This window comes from Falco rusticolus, chromosome 5 (genome assembly GCF_015220075.1).
Source record: "Falco rusticolus isolate bFalRus1 chromosome 5, bFalRus1.pri, whole genome shotgun sequence".
Classification (NCBI taxonomy): domain Eukaryota; kingdom Metazoa; phylum Chordata; class Aves; order Falconiformes; family Falconidae; genus Falco; species Falco rusticolus.
In genome coordinates, this window is record NC_051191.1 from 48,008,622 (window position 1) to 48,021,631 (window position 13,010).

The 13,010-nt window shown below is 38.2% G+C and overlaps 1 protein-coding gene across 4 annotated transcripts in view; it reads left to right on the plus strand.

Annotated features, from left to right (window-relative positions):
* Nucleotides 1-13,010, plus strand: part of EEA1 (early endosome antigen 1) — a 76,508-nt gene that overhangs the window by 24,516 nt on the left and 38,982 nt on the right. For 2 of the 4 annotated variants that reach the window (XM_037388118.1, XM_037388120.1), the window contains 8 exons: nt 2,019-2,073; nt 2,176-2,241; nt 3,081-3,120; nt 3,968-4,075; nt 4,162-4,283; nt 5,921-6,076; nt 9,732-9,746; nt 11,053-11,169. In XM_037388118.1, the coding sequence (XP_037244015.1) occupies nt 2,019-2,073; nt 2,176-2,241; nt 3,081-3,120; nt 3,968-4,075; nt 4,162-4,283; nt 5,921-6,076; nt 9,732-9,746; nt 11,053-11,169 (679 nt within the window). The remainder of the gene's footprint in view (nt 1-2,018; nt 2,074-2,175; nt 2,242-3,080; nt 3,121-3,967; nt 4,076-4,161; nt 4,284-5,920; nt 6,077-9,731; nt 9,747-11,052; nt 11,170-13,010) is intronic. The other 2 variants (XM_037388119.1, XM_037388121.1) reach the window with 1 other exon arrangement.

Below are 13,010 nucleotides of genomic sequence, written 5' to 3' on the forward strand. Positions count from 1 at the left end.
ATTAAATATTGCAGCCTGCATCTGGGAGTGAAGCTTACATGTAATTCATGGGACCAAGACTGGGAGGTGAAATTCCTTATTTAGTCAATAGAGAAAGCTAGGTACTATGAATTACCTTGTGTTCTCTTCCTCCCACCCCTGCAATAAACTACCATGGTTAAGTGCCAAGAGTTAATCATGTAACCCTCTCCAGTTGTGATTCAGCAAGGCTATTGGTGTTCAGTGCTAGGATGGAGGCACTGGCATTCCAGGTGGGGAATGACATGGAGCATAAGGAAAAGGTAAAAAGGGTTTGCCAGATGGTGAGGCTTAGATGTGCTGAGAGGAGGAAGGAATTGTAACAGCTGTAGCAGAAAGGGAGATGTGGTGAGGATTTGGATGGCAGTAAGAAAAACAAAATTACAATGTCTACAGTTACCTCTTACGCTTTTTTTTCTCCATTTGTTTTCCACTGGTCAGTTAAACTGTATGTAGGTTTCATCTTAAAACTGCCAAGCAAAACTGTGTTGGGAATATTGAAGCAACTATTGTAGAAGGGTCCTTACACTACAAACTCTTTCCTCCTCCCCTTCTCTTTCCCTTCTACTACAACCTATTTTTATACAGCTTCAAAACCTTTTATCTGCTACAAAGACCAGAGCATCTTAAGTGCTTTAGTACTGCAGATCTGGTATATGTTCAGCCCAACTTCAATATAGTAAGCTGTTTCACCTGCCTGAGATTTTGTTTATAATCTTAGGTGTGAATATTAGCTGATTTACTTACTGATACTGGTGAGAAAGCGGCTCTGTCTTCTCCACCCACAACCAATGTATGGGTTTTGGCTTACAGCTGCACCTGCCTCAGTGCAGTAGTATTTGCAAACCTCCAGCAAATGTCTCACACAAGCAGAAATAATGTGTTAATAGCAGAAAACCTTCCTCTGAAAAAAAATTACCCTCCCAATATCCTGTGTTAGTTTTCCTATTAAAATTGGTCCACCCTGGAATTCTTGCGTCACTGGTTCAAGCATGTGTTTCACTTGCTTCTTGATGACCCTGACCAGATGTTAATATGCTAATGTAGATTGAATCTATGCCTTCTCACTTTAGCTAAGGAATAGCTTACTTTGTTGACTTTTTTTTCCTCCTAAGTGTAGATAATTTAAAAGAACATCTGTGGAGGAGGGGATAATGCAGCACAGAAGCAACAAAACTGTATGGTATAAAACTGAGAGAATGTATTGGCATTGGCACCCACACACATATATTTGGCGTTATTTTGATGACCTGTGTATTCTAGATTTGGAGTGGCTATAGCGGAGTAATGCAACATTATCCTTATATGTATAGTTGTGCAATTCTGTAGGGAGACTTGTGATTCAGAAGGCTGCTGTCTAAATCAATTAGTAACAGTTGTAGCCTTGGATCTTGTGTTCTTGCTTGGCTGGAGACTCAAGCACAGAATTTGAGAACTTAAAATCCCGAGGCTTTAAACTTTCAGACCATTAAGTGAGTGTGTCTGTGGGGCATGCTGAATTGCTGTGTGGATGAAAAATTACATAAAACTGTGTATTTCAAAAGAAGTAAGATAGTGTGCTGTCTCTTGGCAGTGTTCCTTTACATGATACGGGAAGTGAAGGAGAACAAACCTGTCCTTTTCATAAAAAGGCATGCAAAACAGTTAAATGTACCAATGCACAGCTTTGCCATTCTGAATTTATGTGGCTGAGCTGATGCACCGATTTAGACTTACCTTCTGTTTTCATGAGACTTCTTGCATATCTATTTCTTTACTTGTCCAATTAATGTTTAGCATTTTTCAAGTGATGTGCAAAGTGAACTAATAAGTATCTATTAATCCAATTTGTTCCAAGTTTCAAAAAATCTAAAAATAACTATTTATAATTACTTAAGTTATATTTATGTAGTGTGTGGCTATCACTCCAGTTATTTAATACACATTATAACCTGTATGTAATTGACAAAATATAACCACTGTATATTCATTTTCTCCACTCTGGGAATATATTTATTCAGAGATGAAGTATCACTGCTCCGACAAGAAGTCCAAGACTTACAGGCTTCGCTGAAGGTTGGAAATGTATTTTACTTGCACTTAGTTCTTTGTTTCAAATTGCAAAGTGTTCCACTGTCTTAAACAACCAAATTTACAGTTCTTTCTCTTGCCCCCCAGGAGGAGAGGTGGTATTCAGAAGAGCTGAAGAAGGAACTAGAGAAATTGCAGGGGCAGCGGCAGCAAGTAATTGCTTTAAAATACTTGAAGCAGGTTTATCATCAGCATTGACACTGAAGATTAATACCTTTTTTGTAAGGCACGTGGCCTGATTTAGTTAGTTCCATAATTTGAATATTGACATGTTCTTGAAAACAAAGCTAGTTATCTCTCCGCAATGTAACTGTATATATAAATCTGAAGAACAAAGTCGGAATAGGTAATGATTCTTCTATGCTACTCACTGCAAGTTCACTTGAGACTTTACCTTCTGTTGGGTTTATTCAGAACTCCATTTATTAAACAAAAGAAATCTAATAATAAATTTCATCTGCTATGAGAAAAGGCGATGATGCCTTTCTTGTAAGGACTTCTGAAGAAGAGTACTGTTGTTTCACAGACGTCCAGATAAGCAGAACAAACAAGGCAAGGCAAATTGTGGTGTGTTGTGCCCTAAGGAAGCTCTTGCTTGTTTTATTACTATCAGCTGCTTAGATGCTGAATTGTTGCAAACCTCAGAAGCCGCTTTCTGACAGAATGCCTCTCAGAATGTATTTAATTATGTCTGTAACCTCCATTTTTAGGGCAGATTTCAGTATTGAAGAAAGGGAGGGGGATGGGGATTGTTACTAGAGTCTTGCAAATCTAGAAGCCTCATAGTGTAGTGATACATGAAATGGAAAATCATCTTGGTCTTTTCCAGTCTTCCAGATATAACTGTATGAAATTAGGTATTTTTATACTGCTGTGCAGTATTTGAGCACAGAAGTGTTTATTCCCCTGTCTTGTCCAAAAATGGGAAGAACTTTGGAAGTAGTAGTTTTCATTGCTACCATCTAATGATCAATTTATTCTGTTTTCTTAAGGATTCTAAGTCCGATGGATTGACAACAGCTACATCTACAGGTGGCTAACATTCTATTATATTAATTTCTGCACCGTTCTGGAATTTCTGAATATGTTTTCATTATAGCTTTTTGGTTTATGAAAAAACACTTTCGGTAAATTGAAGTGCTAGAAAGCTGGAATGGTACAATTACTGGGAAAAAGTTAATTGTAAGTGCTTAAGATAGATAGTTCTTCATAGCTATAGTCCGGGGAAATATTCCAGAGGCTTGGGGTTTCTGATTTCTAGCAGTGAGACAGGAGTTCTCCTGACTCTGAAAGCACTTCTCATGAGTAGTTTTGAACATGTTTTTAATCATTTTATGTATTCAAGAATTCAGTACAAGTCTTTTTCTGGGAAAGTCAGTGATTGTTGATATTTAGATTATAGCATTTGTGAGGGTTGGTTTTGTTTAGTGTTTTTCTGTACTCATTACTAGGAAAGGAAACTGAATTTTTGTCTGTTTTGCAGATCAATAATTTTTGCATTATGTTTTTGTTCGTGAGGCACACATGAAATAGAATTTTCCTTAGGTGTGCATAAAATGTCTAGCTGATCATGATTAAAAGAGCTTTTAACTGCAGTTTGGGGCTTAGAATTCAGCAGTATGTTGCAGTGATCTGAAGGCCTATTTATGACCAGTGAAAACCAATATGTACTTAATCCTGCAGAGTACTCAACTAGTGACAGGTTCCAGCATCATGCTTGTAGATATTTAACTTCGGTGAAGTTGTTCACTTTGCTAAGCTAATTGGATGTTAAGTGAATTCAGATTACTTATTTACCTGCTGTGTTTCGTTATGGGCGTGAGTAACTGTATTGTCCTAGCTCTTCCAGAAAATAATACTGTTCTTTTTATGGAAATAGAATCATTAGAACGGCAACTAGAAGAGGTCCAAGTAGAAAATTTTAACATTAAGCAGATGAAAGACTTATTTGAGCAAAAAGCAGCGCAACTGGCCACTGAAATTGTGGGTAAGTGTATTAATGTGAGGTCTGATTCTGTTCTCTACTTGTGCAACTTGTGCAAGTGTTCATTTATTCAACTTCCTTCTTATTAGATCTTAAATCAAAGTATGATGAAGAAATCAGCCTTCGGGAAGGTGTAGAACAGAAAGTGACAAACTTGACACAAGAACTGCAGAAGGAGAGAAGTACAGTGGAAGACTTAAAGACAGAGCTGGTATTCACATTACACTAATGTTTTTGTTATTTTTCAAATCCAGGGAGGGATATATTTAAAAGCTTACAAATGCAGTTTTAAAACAGTCAAACTCTGTTGAACTTGCAGACATCTGCTTGTGGGCTGAAAAATTCAAAACACAGTTGTTTCTCATCTGTTTCACTGACCTACATTTTCAGTGTTTTTCCAGTGAGAAAATATATGTTGTTTCTGAATTATCTATTAAAATTTACCCTACATTGTGCTATAGTCTGCTTGTTTGATGGTCTACCCTTCAGCATATTTGCAGGATATCACACATGTAGATGTGCTGTGCATGCCTGTACTTGGAGCAATGCCATTGCCGATTTCCACAGCTGTCTTTAGATCACCCTTTTTCCGTGAGGTGTTATGGTCTGACTGTCCCCGGACAGCTACGTTCATCAGACATGCTCAGAGAGGTGCTTTGTGACATGGTGGCTGAACGGCTGGCAGTTGTCATCACCATGCCTATGTTAATGTTGTCCCTCTTGTGCTTGGCTGATAATACCAATGTGCGTGTATTCTGGGATTTTGGCTCCTGCTGACTGTTATGTACAGCCATGGTGCCAGGGACCAATCCCAGTGACCCAGCAGTCGTGCCGCTTCTAAAGCAGTAGTGAAGGGGACTTCCTAGTTTCTCCCACTCAACCACTGCTTAGACTCCGGAGGAAAGTAGGACTCGTTTATCCCCCTTCTTCCCTATAGTCAGCTGCCCTGAAGGGCCCATGAGTCCCTCCTGCTCCTGCCCAGCCAGTGGACCTATCCATTCCTCTCTGTTTAGTTGTTTCTTGTCTTCCTTTCTTCTTCTGCGTTCTTACCCTTTTCCTGTAGCTTTTCTATTCTAGGTGCCAGTACTCCTTTTCTCTGCTTTTTTTGGTGTCCACTATCACCCCCCTCTTTTCCCTCCATAGCTTTTCATTTTGAGGGATGTTACGGTGCCTTAGATGTAATTAGCGACAGATTTTACCTGGGGGTCTGGTATGAGGCATGTCCAACAGTACCTTCAAGACATTTCCTTCAGCTGCCCTTTTTTAATCTGTTCTTATGGTTTTCTGAAATAGTTCTTGAAGACAGAGGCAGTATCATTGTAAAAGTCTGTGCAGCACCGGATTATTGTGTCTCAGTCCCGAGATGGGCTTGTGAGTATTAACAGCAGCAAAGTATATACAGTAGTCTGTTCTGTGGAGTGGTAGAGTCAATGCAGCCTACTTCTCAGACAGTTGTGACTTCAGATAAACTTCTTGCATGGATTCCCTGACACTGTCACTTCAGTGTTTTCTCCCAGGGAAGCTCTCCATCTACCTACATAAAAATTCCAGAAATTTGATTTTTGAGACCTTTTCCCATTTGTCAGATTTGGTTGAAATCAATCAAAAAGTTCAGAGTTTAGCAGGCAAGAACTGACAACCAGCCATTAAATCCTGTTTCCTTTGGGAATGATAAGTACTTTTCTTGTGGTTTTGGTTTTTTTTGGGTTTCAATCTATTATTTTTTTTTCCCAGCTGTAATACTGTATATGTCACCTTGTCTATAAATTGACAATTTCAAAGATTTTTAGAGATGACATTGACGCTGGAAGCATGTGTGTTGCTCACTGCTACTTTTCTACTTTCCAGCTACAAAGGCCTGGTGTGGAAGATGTGGCCGTCCTGAAAAAAGAGCTGGTCCAAGTTCAGATGCTGATGGACAAAATGACACTGGAACGTGAGAGAGAATCTGAAAAGCTGAAAGATGAGTGCAAGCACTTGCAGGCAGAGCAGGCTGAGTCGGAGGTAATAATCATACCTAAAGGTGTTTCCACTAGCTTTGTCATGATTTTCATATGAAAATGGAAATTCATCATAATGTAAAAGCCTTTTTCTTAACTGAATCTTCTAACTTATCTAATAGACAGGTTTATCCATTGCAGTAAATTACTTAATTATGTCATTATTTACCCTCCAAAAGTTCCCATGCTTTTTGTGGAAAACCTTTTCTTGGCATAAAAAGTTATTACAAGAGCCTGATAGCAGAGGAAAAGATCTTCTGGCAGATCTGTGCTCTATCTACTGGGAGAGAGAAATAGAGCAATACCTGTGTGATTCAAAGGCTTAGTGAGCTACATGCAGATGAAAAGTTGTTTCTGAAAATGATGAGTTTGGTTAACTTTTGCGTGAATGTGTCTGAAAATGGATGCTAGAGTGTATGTAAAAATAAATTATTAGTACAAGGTAGATAATAATTTTAATATTCTTATAGGACATACATAATTCTTGAACTTACACAACATTTAAAAATCTCAATGGATATCGTAAACTGGTTTTAATTTTTGTTTTTTCTAGTTTTTACTGTCAGGTTGGGAGGCCTTTTTACACCTATTAATTATTGGAGGAATATTTAGTGTATAAGGTACAAATCTGTTCTGCATGCATATCCCCCCACCCCATTATACATCCTGGCCTCCAAGTGTTGCCTGTTATGGATTAGAGCAGAAGTGAGTGACTGCCAGGCCTCATCACGTCTTAAGGTCAAGATTTCAGGATGTCACCTGTAACTTGTTTCCAGGCAACACCATCTTAACTTTCCTCTTTGTTGATGCTGTTTAAAACATAAAATAAAATCTATTGTTCTCATGTTAGTTGGTTGGGGTTTTTTTTATTATTTTACATTTTTTTTCTCCATATTTTCCTGGATTTGAACTTTCTAAATTAATGTCATTTAAGAGGGACCTTGTTGTCTACTTGAGTTGCAGAATATGCTGGTTTCTTCAGAAGTACTTTGAAGGCTGGCTCTGCTTTGGCTGAGTCAGTAGAAGAAATTTTAGATTGCTGATGGGAGATTTGAAAACATTTGTCTCTTTCTTGCATATAGAATTCATGATAACTCTGTATTTAAGGAAGCAAAGGTAACTGCCTCTCCCATAGCAAATATTCAGTTTTCTTGGTTTTGTTCCTCTGTTTTTCCACCACTGAACATTTCTGTTTCCATACAAGATGAAGAAAAAGGGTTGCAACAGCTCTGACTTGGATCTTTAAGTGGGAACTTTACTCCTCAAACTGTCTCGGATCCACTGCTAGCTAAAGCCTGTTTGATGTTGTTTAACACAACAGTGAGGGAAATCTCTGACAGAGATAGTGGCAAGAAATCCTGATAAAAATACAGAATCACCAAAATTTATTCTACTGAGGGGTTGGTAAATCCATTCCTGCAGAAGAATTTGCTTCTTGGGGTATTGTTGCACCTCATTGGTGGGTTGGCTGGAATTGTTTTATTAATGGATTACTTGACAGTGTAACAGTCTTCAGTGAAGACTGTCAGCTGTGTTTGAGACCTTTTAATTTTGCCCTGCCCCTTTTCTGTTGTCCCCCACCAATGCAGCAATACCAGCAAAACTTGTTAATGCAGAGCTGTGGTCCCCAGTAAAGTGGGGTCCTTACAGAATTTCGCAGCTTACGTAGGGAATGCCTGGGATTTCTGTAGGACTCCTAGTATCCTCTGTCCTAGTGAGATTTGTAGATGTGAAGGATTTCTGACAGCTTTTTATTCTGGGATTTCATGCGCCCTAGATTTCAAAACTGCAGGTTTAAATTTCTAGTTCTTCTGCACTGCAGAGCTTTAGAGAAGTGCTGCCTGGCATTACTCTAAACTCCTCAGGGCTTTCCCTCCTGCCCCCTGGCCTCCAAACAGATATCTTGATCTCCTGGAATTGTACTAGGGTACAATATTGTACTAAACATGAATCTATCATTGTTTTCAAGTTAAAATATGTATGCCAAGAGCTTCATCAGATGTGAAAAAAGGAATATCACAGTTGGAGTTGTGAATATAATGTGGTTATGTGGCCATGTAAGTTGCTGTGTAATTGTAATATGGTTTTAACTGTGAGATCCCACAACTATGCTGCAGAATTCAAATTTCATTTCAAAATACTGTTTCTATAGTCTTTTGGGGTTTTGGATTTTTAGTTTTCATGTGAAGATAAAATGACTTAGTGACATGGGCTAACAAAAATCTTTCATCTTAAAACATTCTCACAGAAGTGTGAATTGCTCCTGTTACCCCAATTAAGTATATTTGTTTTGACATAACTTGCCATTTTAAAATGTAGCTATAAAGTGCAGCCTTCAACAGGAAAAAAGATAGGAGAAAGTGTGTTTTTCAGTCCTCCTGGAAGTAGCAGCAGATTGGGAAGAAGGTTGTATGATGCACCTAGCTGTTATGATGTGCTCGTATAAGAAGTCTTAGATGTATGGAAGATTATAAACCACAGTGCAGCAATTATAATAAGATCAGATGTCTGTGTAGTATCGTCAGTATGTAGGCTGAACCAGAGAAGACAGAGTTGCTGCGTGGCAGAACATGGTAAGCAGCGGCAATCTGGTTCTTCTCAGAAGTGTCACTGTCTTCTCTGCTTAATTCCAACACATGGCAACAATAGCCCAAGATGTGTTCAAAATAAAAGCTTTTCTATTGATGTAAAGTGACTTTAAAAAAAAATAAACATTACTCAAAGTCATAGTGGTGAAAACTTTTCTTAAAAAAAACACAATTGTGAATAGTGTCAGCTATAAGAAAACATGAAATGGAAGTCCTTCATTGACAGAGTGGATGCAGTTCTGGCCTTAAAAGTTTGGCCGTGTTTCATCTCAGCTTTGTTCTTTAAGACCACCTCAGGGGCTGAGAATGTTAGTTGGTTCTTACACCACCCTTAGCTATTTTGCCAAGCTGGCTGAGAATACATGTATTAAATTGGTTTCCAAAGTGAGATGTCTTTAAAAAAAGCTAAATTTATGGTGTGGGTGAAGAGAATAACAAAGATCATCTGACCCCTATATGAGCATCTTCAAATGCTGCAGGAGAGGGATGTGAAGGATAGTATAGCTGTACAATTGTTGCCTAGATGTATTCATTGCTGTCCTTTTTTTGTTTTGTTTTGTTTCCCTTGGGTGTTTGTCATATTTCGGAGTTGCATCTGAAACTCTGGTGTCTAGACCTCTCAGATGAACATACATTCTGAGCTACTCCTTCCATGTTTAGTTTTTCTCTATAGTGACTCCTGCATAATAGACACTTTATGAAAACAGCTGCACTGCTGTGGGACTACACATTTCTGTGAATCTCTGCAGATCGGCACTTGCTTCAGTATCTGATAAATGGTCATAAAATACAGGTCCTAGGTTTGATTGTTAATTTGAGTGCCCACGGAATTAAACAAGATTAGTAGATTAAGTTATGTGTGAATTCAATAAAGCCAGGACTGTGGTTTTTTTCGGTTGTGTCATCCTGTCTGCCCACCCTCCCCACCCCCCACCCCCCTTAAGCAAAGGCATTAAAAACACCGGAATACTTAAAAAACAAATTTGAGGAAGTGTTTCTACTAACGGCTTTTGTGACTGCTTGTTTCCATCTTTCATCCATCCATTTTATTTTTTCTGCTTTCTAATGGAGACACTTAAATTTGAGGTAAATTTTTTGAAAGTTTTTTTATCCTTATAAGTAGCTTTCTGTTGTATCAAGATAATTTCAAGAGGTTGTTTAACAGATATGTTCCTGTTTGCTTATTGGTTCATTAATTATACAGACACATCAGCCAGACAATATAATGAATGACTATTCACCCATGATATATTTCCATGTTAAGAATGAAATGTGGGATGGGCTTATTGAATTGTGAATGACAGAAATGTATCTTTATGCATTTATATTATGATTCTAGTTTGAAAGACTGCAGTGGTGTCCTTAGCAAGCTTCTGCGCATTTTCTGCATTATATTCTTTCAGTAGTGAAATATCCATACACTATTCTCAGAGAACATGCTGGAATGTTTTCTGCCAAGGACAGATCCGAGGATGTGTTTTACAGAACAGCTCTGTAACAGAAGTCTTGTAAAGCACAATATTACAGAAACTCAATTAGTAACTATATGTAGTCATATAATGTGTTCACATGTTCTCTTTAGTCTTCCTTTTTTCTGTAGGAAGGCTGTAAATAGGATATTTATTGTCTACTACTTCTGTTTAGTTCATTCTTGAATTCAGTGTTTATACATTTGTACTGAATTCTGTGGTTGAGAACAATAGGAAAGAAAATTTCTTTAAAAAGGTCACTATTATATAGTGTATTCGAAGTGAGTGCATTCATACACAGCATGCTTTAGGGCAGCCATTGTTACCCATCTAAAGTGCTTTTCTTGTTTGCTTCCATTACTGTGTTCAAATACTGTGCAGTCATTGATATATTCTGTTTGTACCAATCCTGGGTATTTAATGGGATAGTATTGTTCCTCTGATCATGCTGACCTGCAGGGTTGATGTGTCCCAAAGCCACACACCAAGTTTGCATCACATGCCAGACTCACTTCCAGTGCCTTTTCCAGTATGCTTTCCTTATCAGGGAGGCAAAGATTTTGGCTGTGTAACTGTGGTGACTTGGGAGGGTTTCACCTGAAGCTAGAACTGTGATAATGATTAAAGGATAATCTGTTGTGATTTTTATCGGTGTGGGCTCTATCTGACATTTTCTATTGGACTGGGGCCAATTTTTGTCTTCTGAAATAAGACATGAATGAATCTCAGCCAGGAAGCTGGGAAATAATGCTCCGTGGTGCTTCTGTAGCTGATGGTGCTCTGAGATTAGTTTGCAGATGACTTTTTTCTTAAGCTGTTTATTCGTATACAAGATGCTTTTTATTTTGCTACCAAACATCTTGCTTTTGTTGGGTTATATATGCAAAGGTTTGTTTTTAATGTGGATTTTTCTGTTTGTTCAGGCTACTATTAACCAGTTAAGAGCTGAACTTGCCAAAGGACCTCAGGAGGTAGCTGTGTATGTTCAAGAGCTGCAAAAACTTAAAAGTTCAGTCAAAGAGCTAGAACAGAAAAACCAGGTGAGAATGCTGTTATTTCCTGTGCTTGTTAGCTCACATTAAAATGGAAACACATCACGTGTTGCCTTGGGAAGCACTGAAGACTAACAAAACACTTCTTGGTGTGGCAGAAGTTGAGAATTCCTTTGCTATTTTGGTTAACATGAGGGATATCATAATGTACAAGCAAATGCTGTGTTTTATTGATCATTACTATGTTACAACTGAAATCTTCAGGGTTGTTATGGTTGCGGATTTCTAATTGTGACAGTTTCTGCTTACTGTCATTAAGCAGTATTGCCACCTCACACATTAAAAGAAAAAAGCAGTACCCTTTTACATATTACGTTTGCCTAAGAATCATAACTCAGAAGACATTTTGAGCTCTCTTCATTGGTTTTGCAGTTTCTTAGCTTTTAGATGGTACTCCTGTCATATTTTCTGGCCATTTATCAGAGTAATGAATGATAGAAAATGGAAATAAACTCCAGAAGCTTCTTAGCTTGTAAGTATTCCTTGAGAGCTTTTGTCAAAGCTCTTTGAGCTTGCTGAGTTTTGTATTTGCATTAAGAAAGCATATCTTGTGGGGTAATAAATAGAGGTCGGGCAGAAAGGAGACAATGAGAAAGATGCATGCTGCTTTTTGTGGCATGTATATATAACACTGTATATAAGCTGTACACACTACATATGTGTATTTACCAGCAACCTTGTCAATCTTGGAAAATTGGAAAGGGCAGAGACCTAACAGTGTTTCTTTAATGTAATCTAGTATTAAAGCAGCATTTTCAAAGAATGTAAGAAGGTGCAATTAAAAGTTGGTAAATTAAACTTGCCTTTAGTAGGATGACTTTTGGTTTGGCTTGTTAAATCAGGTGCAGAACTGAAATGGTGAGAATTGTCATGCTGCGCTTTTCCACAGACCAGCAACAGTGAATCAGGCTTTTGGCAGTTATTGCTATACAGTATAGAGCCCTTGCCTGAATATATTGCTGTTCCATTAACAATGTGAGTGAAACAGATTGATGCATAAGATAACCATACTTCAAGAGAGAGTCCTCTGCTATGTCGGGTTAATGCCAAACACCACTTGGAATAGGAAGAAGAGAAGTGGCAGCAAGCTACTTTTCCTCTTTCAGTTTCAGTGACTTGAAGCAGTTTACAGCCACCTCTTTATGCAGCTTTTTGAAAGGCGATATCCATAAGAATGGTATGCTAGCCAAGGAATCTTGGCCCTGGAGGACTTGGATCTAGAACTGGAAAAGGTAAGACTAGCTTCCCAAATAACAGAAACTGCTCCTACTTTGAACAGTTTGCCGTCCTTGAAGATGCTGTCATGGAGGAAGGAGGAGCCGTTAATGCAGAATGGAATATATTGCATTTTGATATGTACATCCATTTATAATTCCATTGCAATGTGGGAAGATATTTCTGTGCACTGACGCAGAGTTTTTCAAGCTTATGTACAACCTCAAGCAAGCAAGCTGTTTCTTGTATTTTCAGGAGCTGTACTGAGAAAAGCAGATGATAAGTAGATAGGATCAGTTTTCTGAGACCAGCAGGAACTGCCTTTCCTTCATTTATAAAGTGCTGTAATTATGGGGCTTGGCTTGCCTTGTAGAGGCCAGTCATGGCCTGTAGCCCAGAAGAGACCTAATGTGTAAAAGCAGTGTATTCCCTGAAGTGTAAGGCTTGCTGTAATTCTAAACCAATTGCATGTGGGGGTTTTTGTTTGGGTTTTTTTTTAGAAAAATGGTGATGGATTATCTACAGGGAAAAATGCTTCGTTTCTAACCTTCTATTGACAACTATTCTGAAATTTGATCAATTACCACAGAGTTTGTTCTTTAATATCTGGCCAC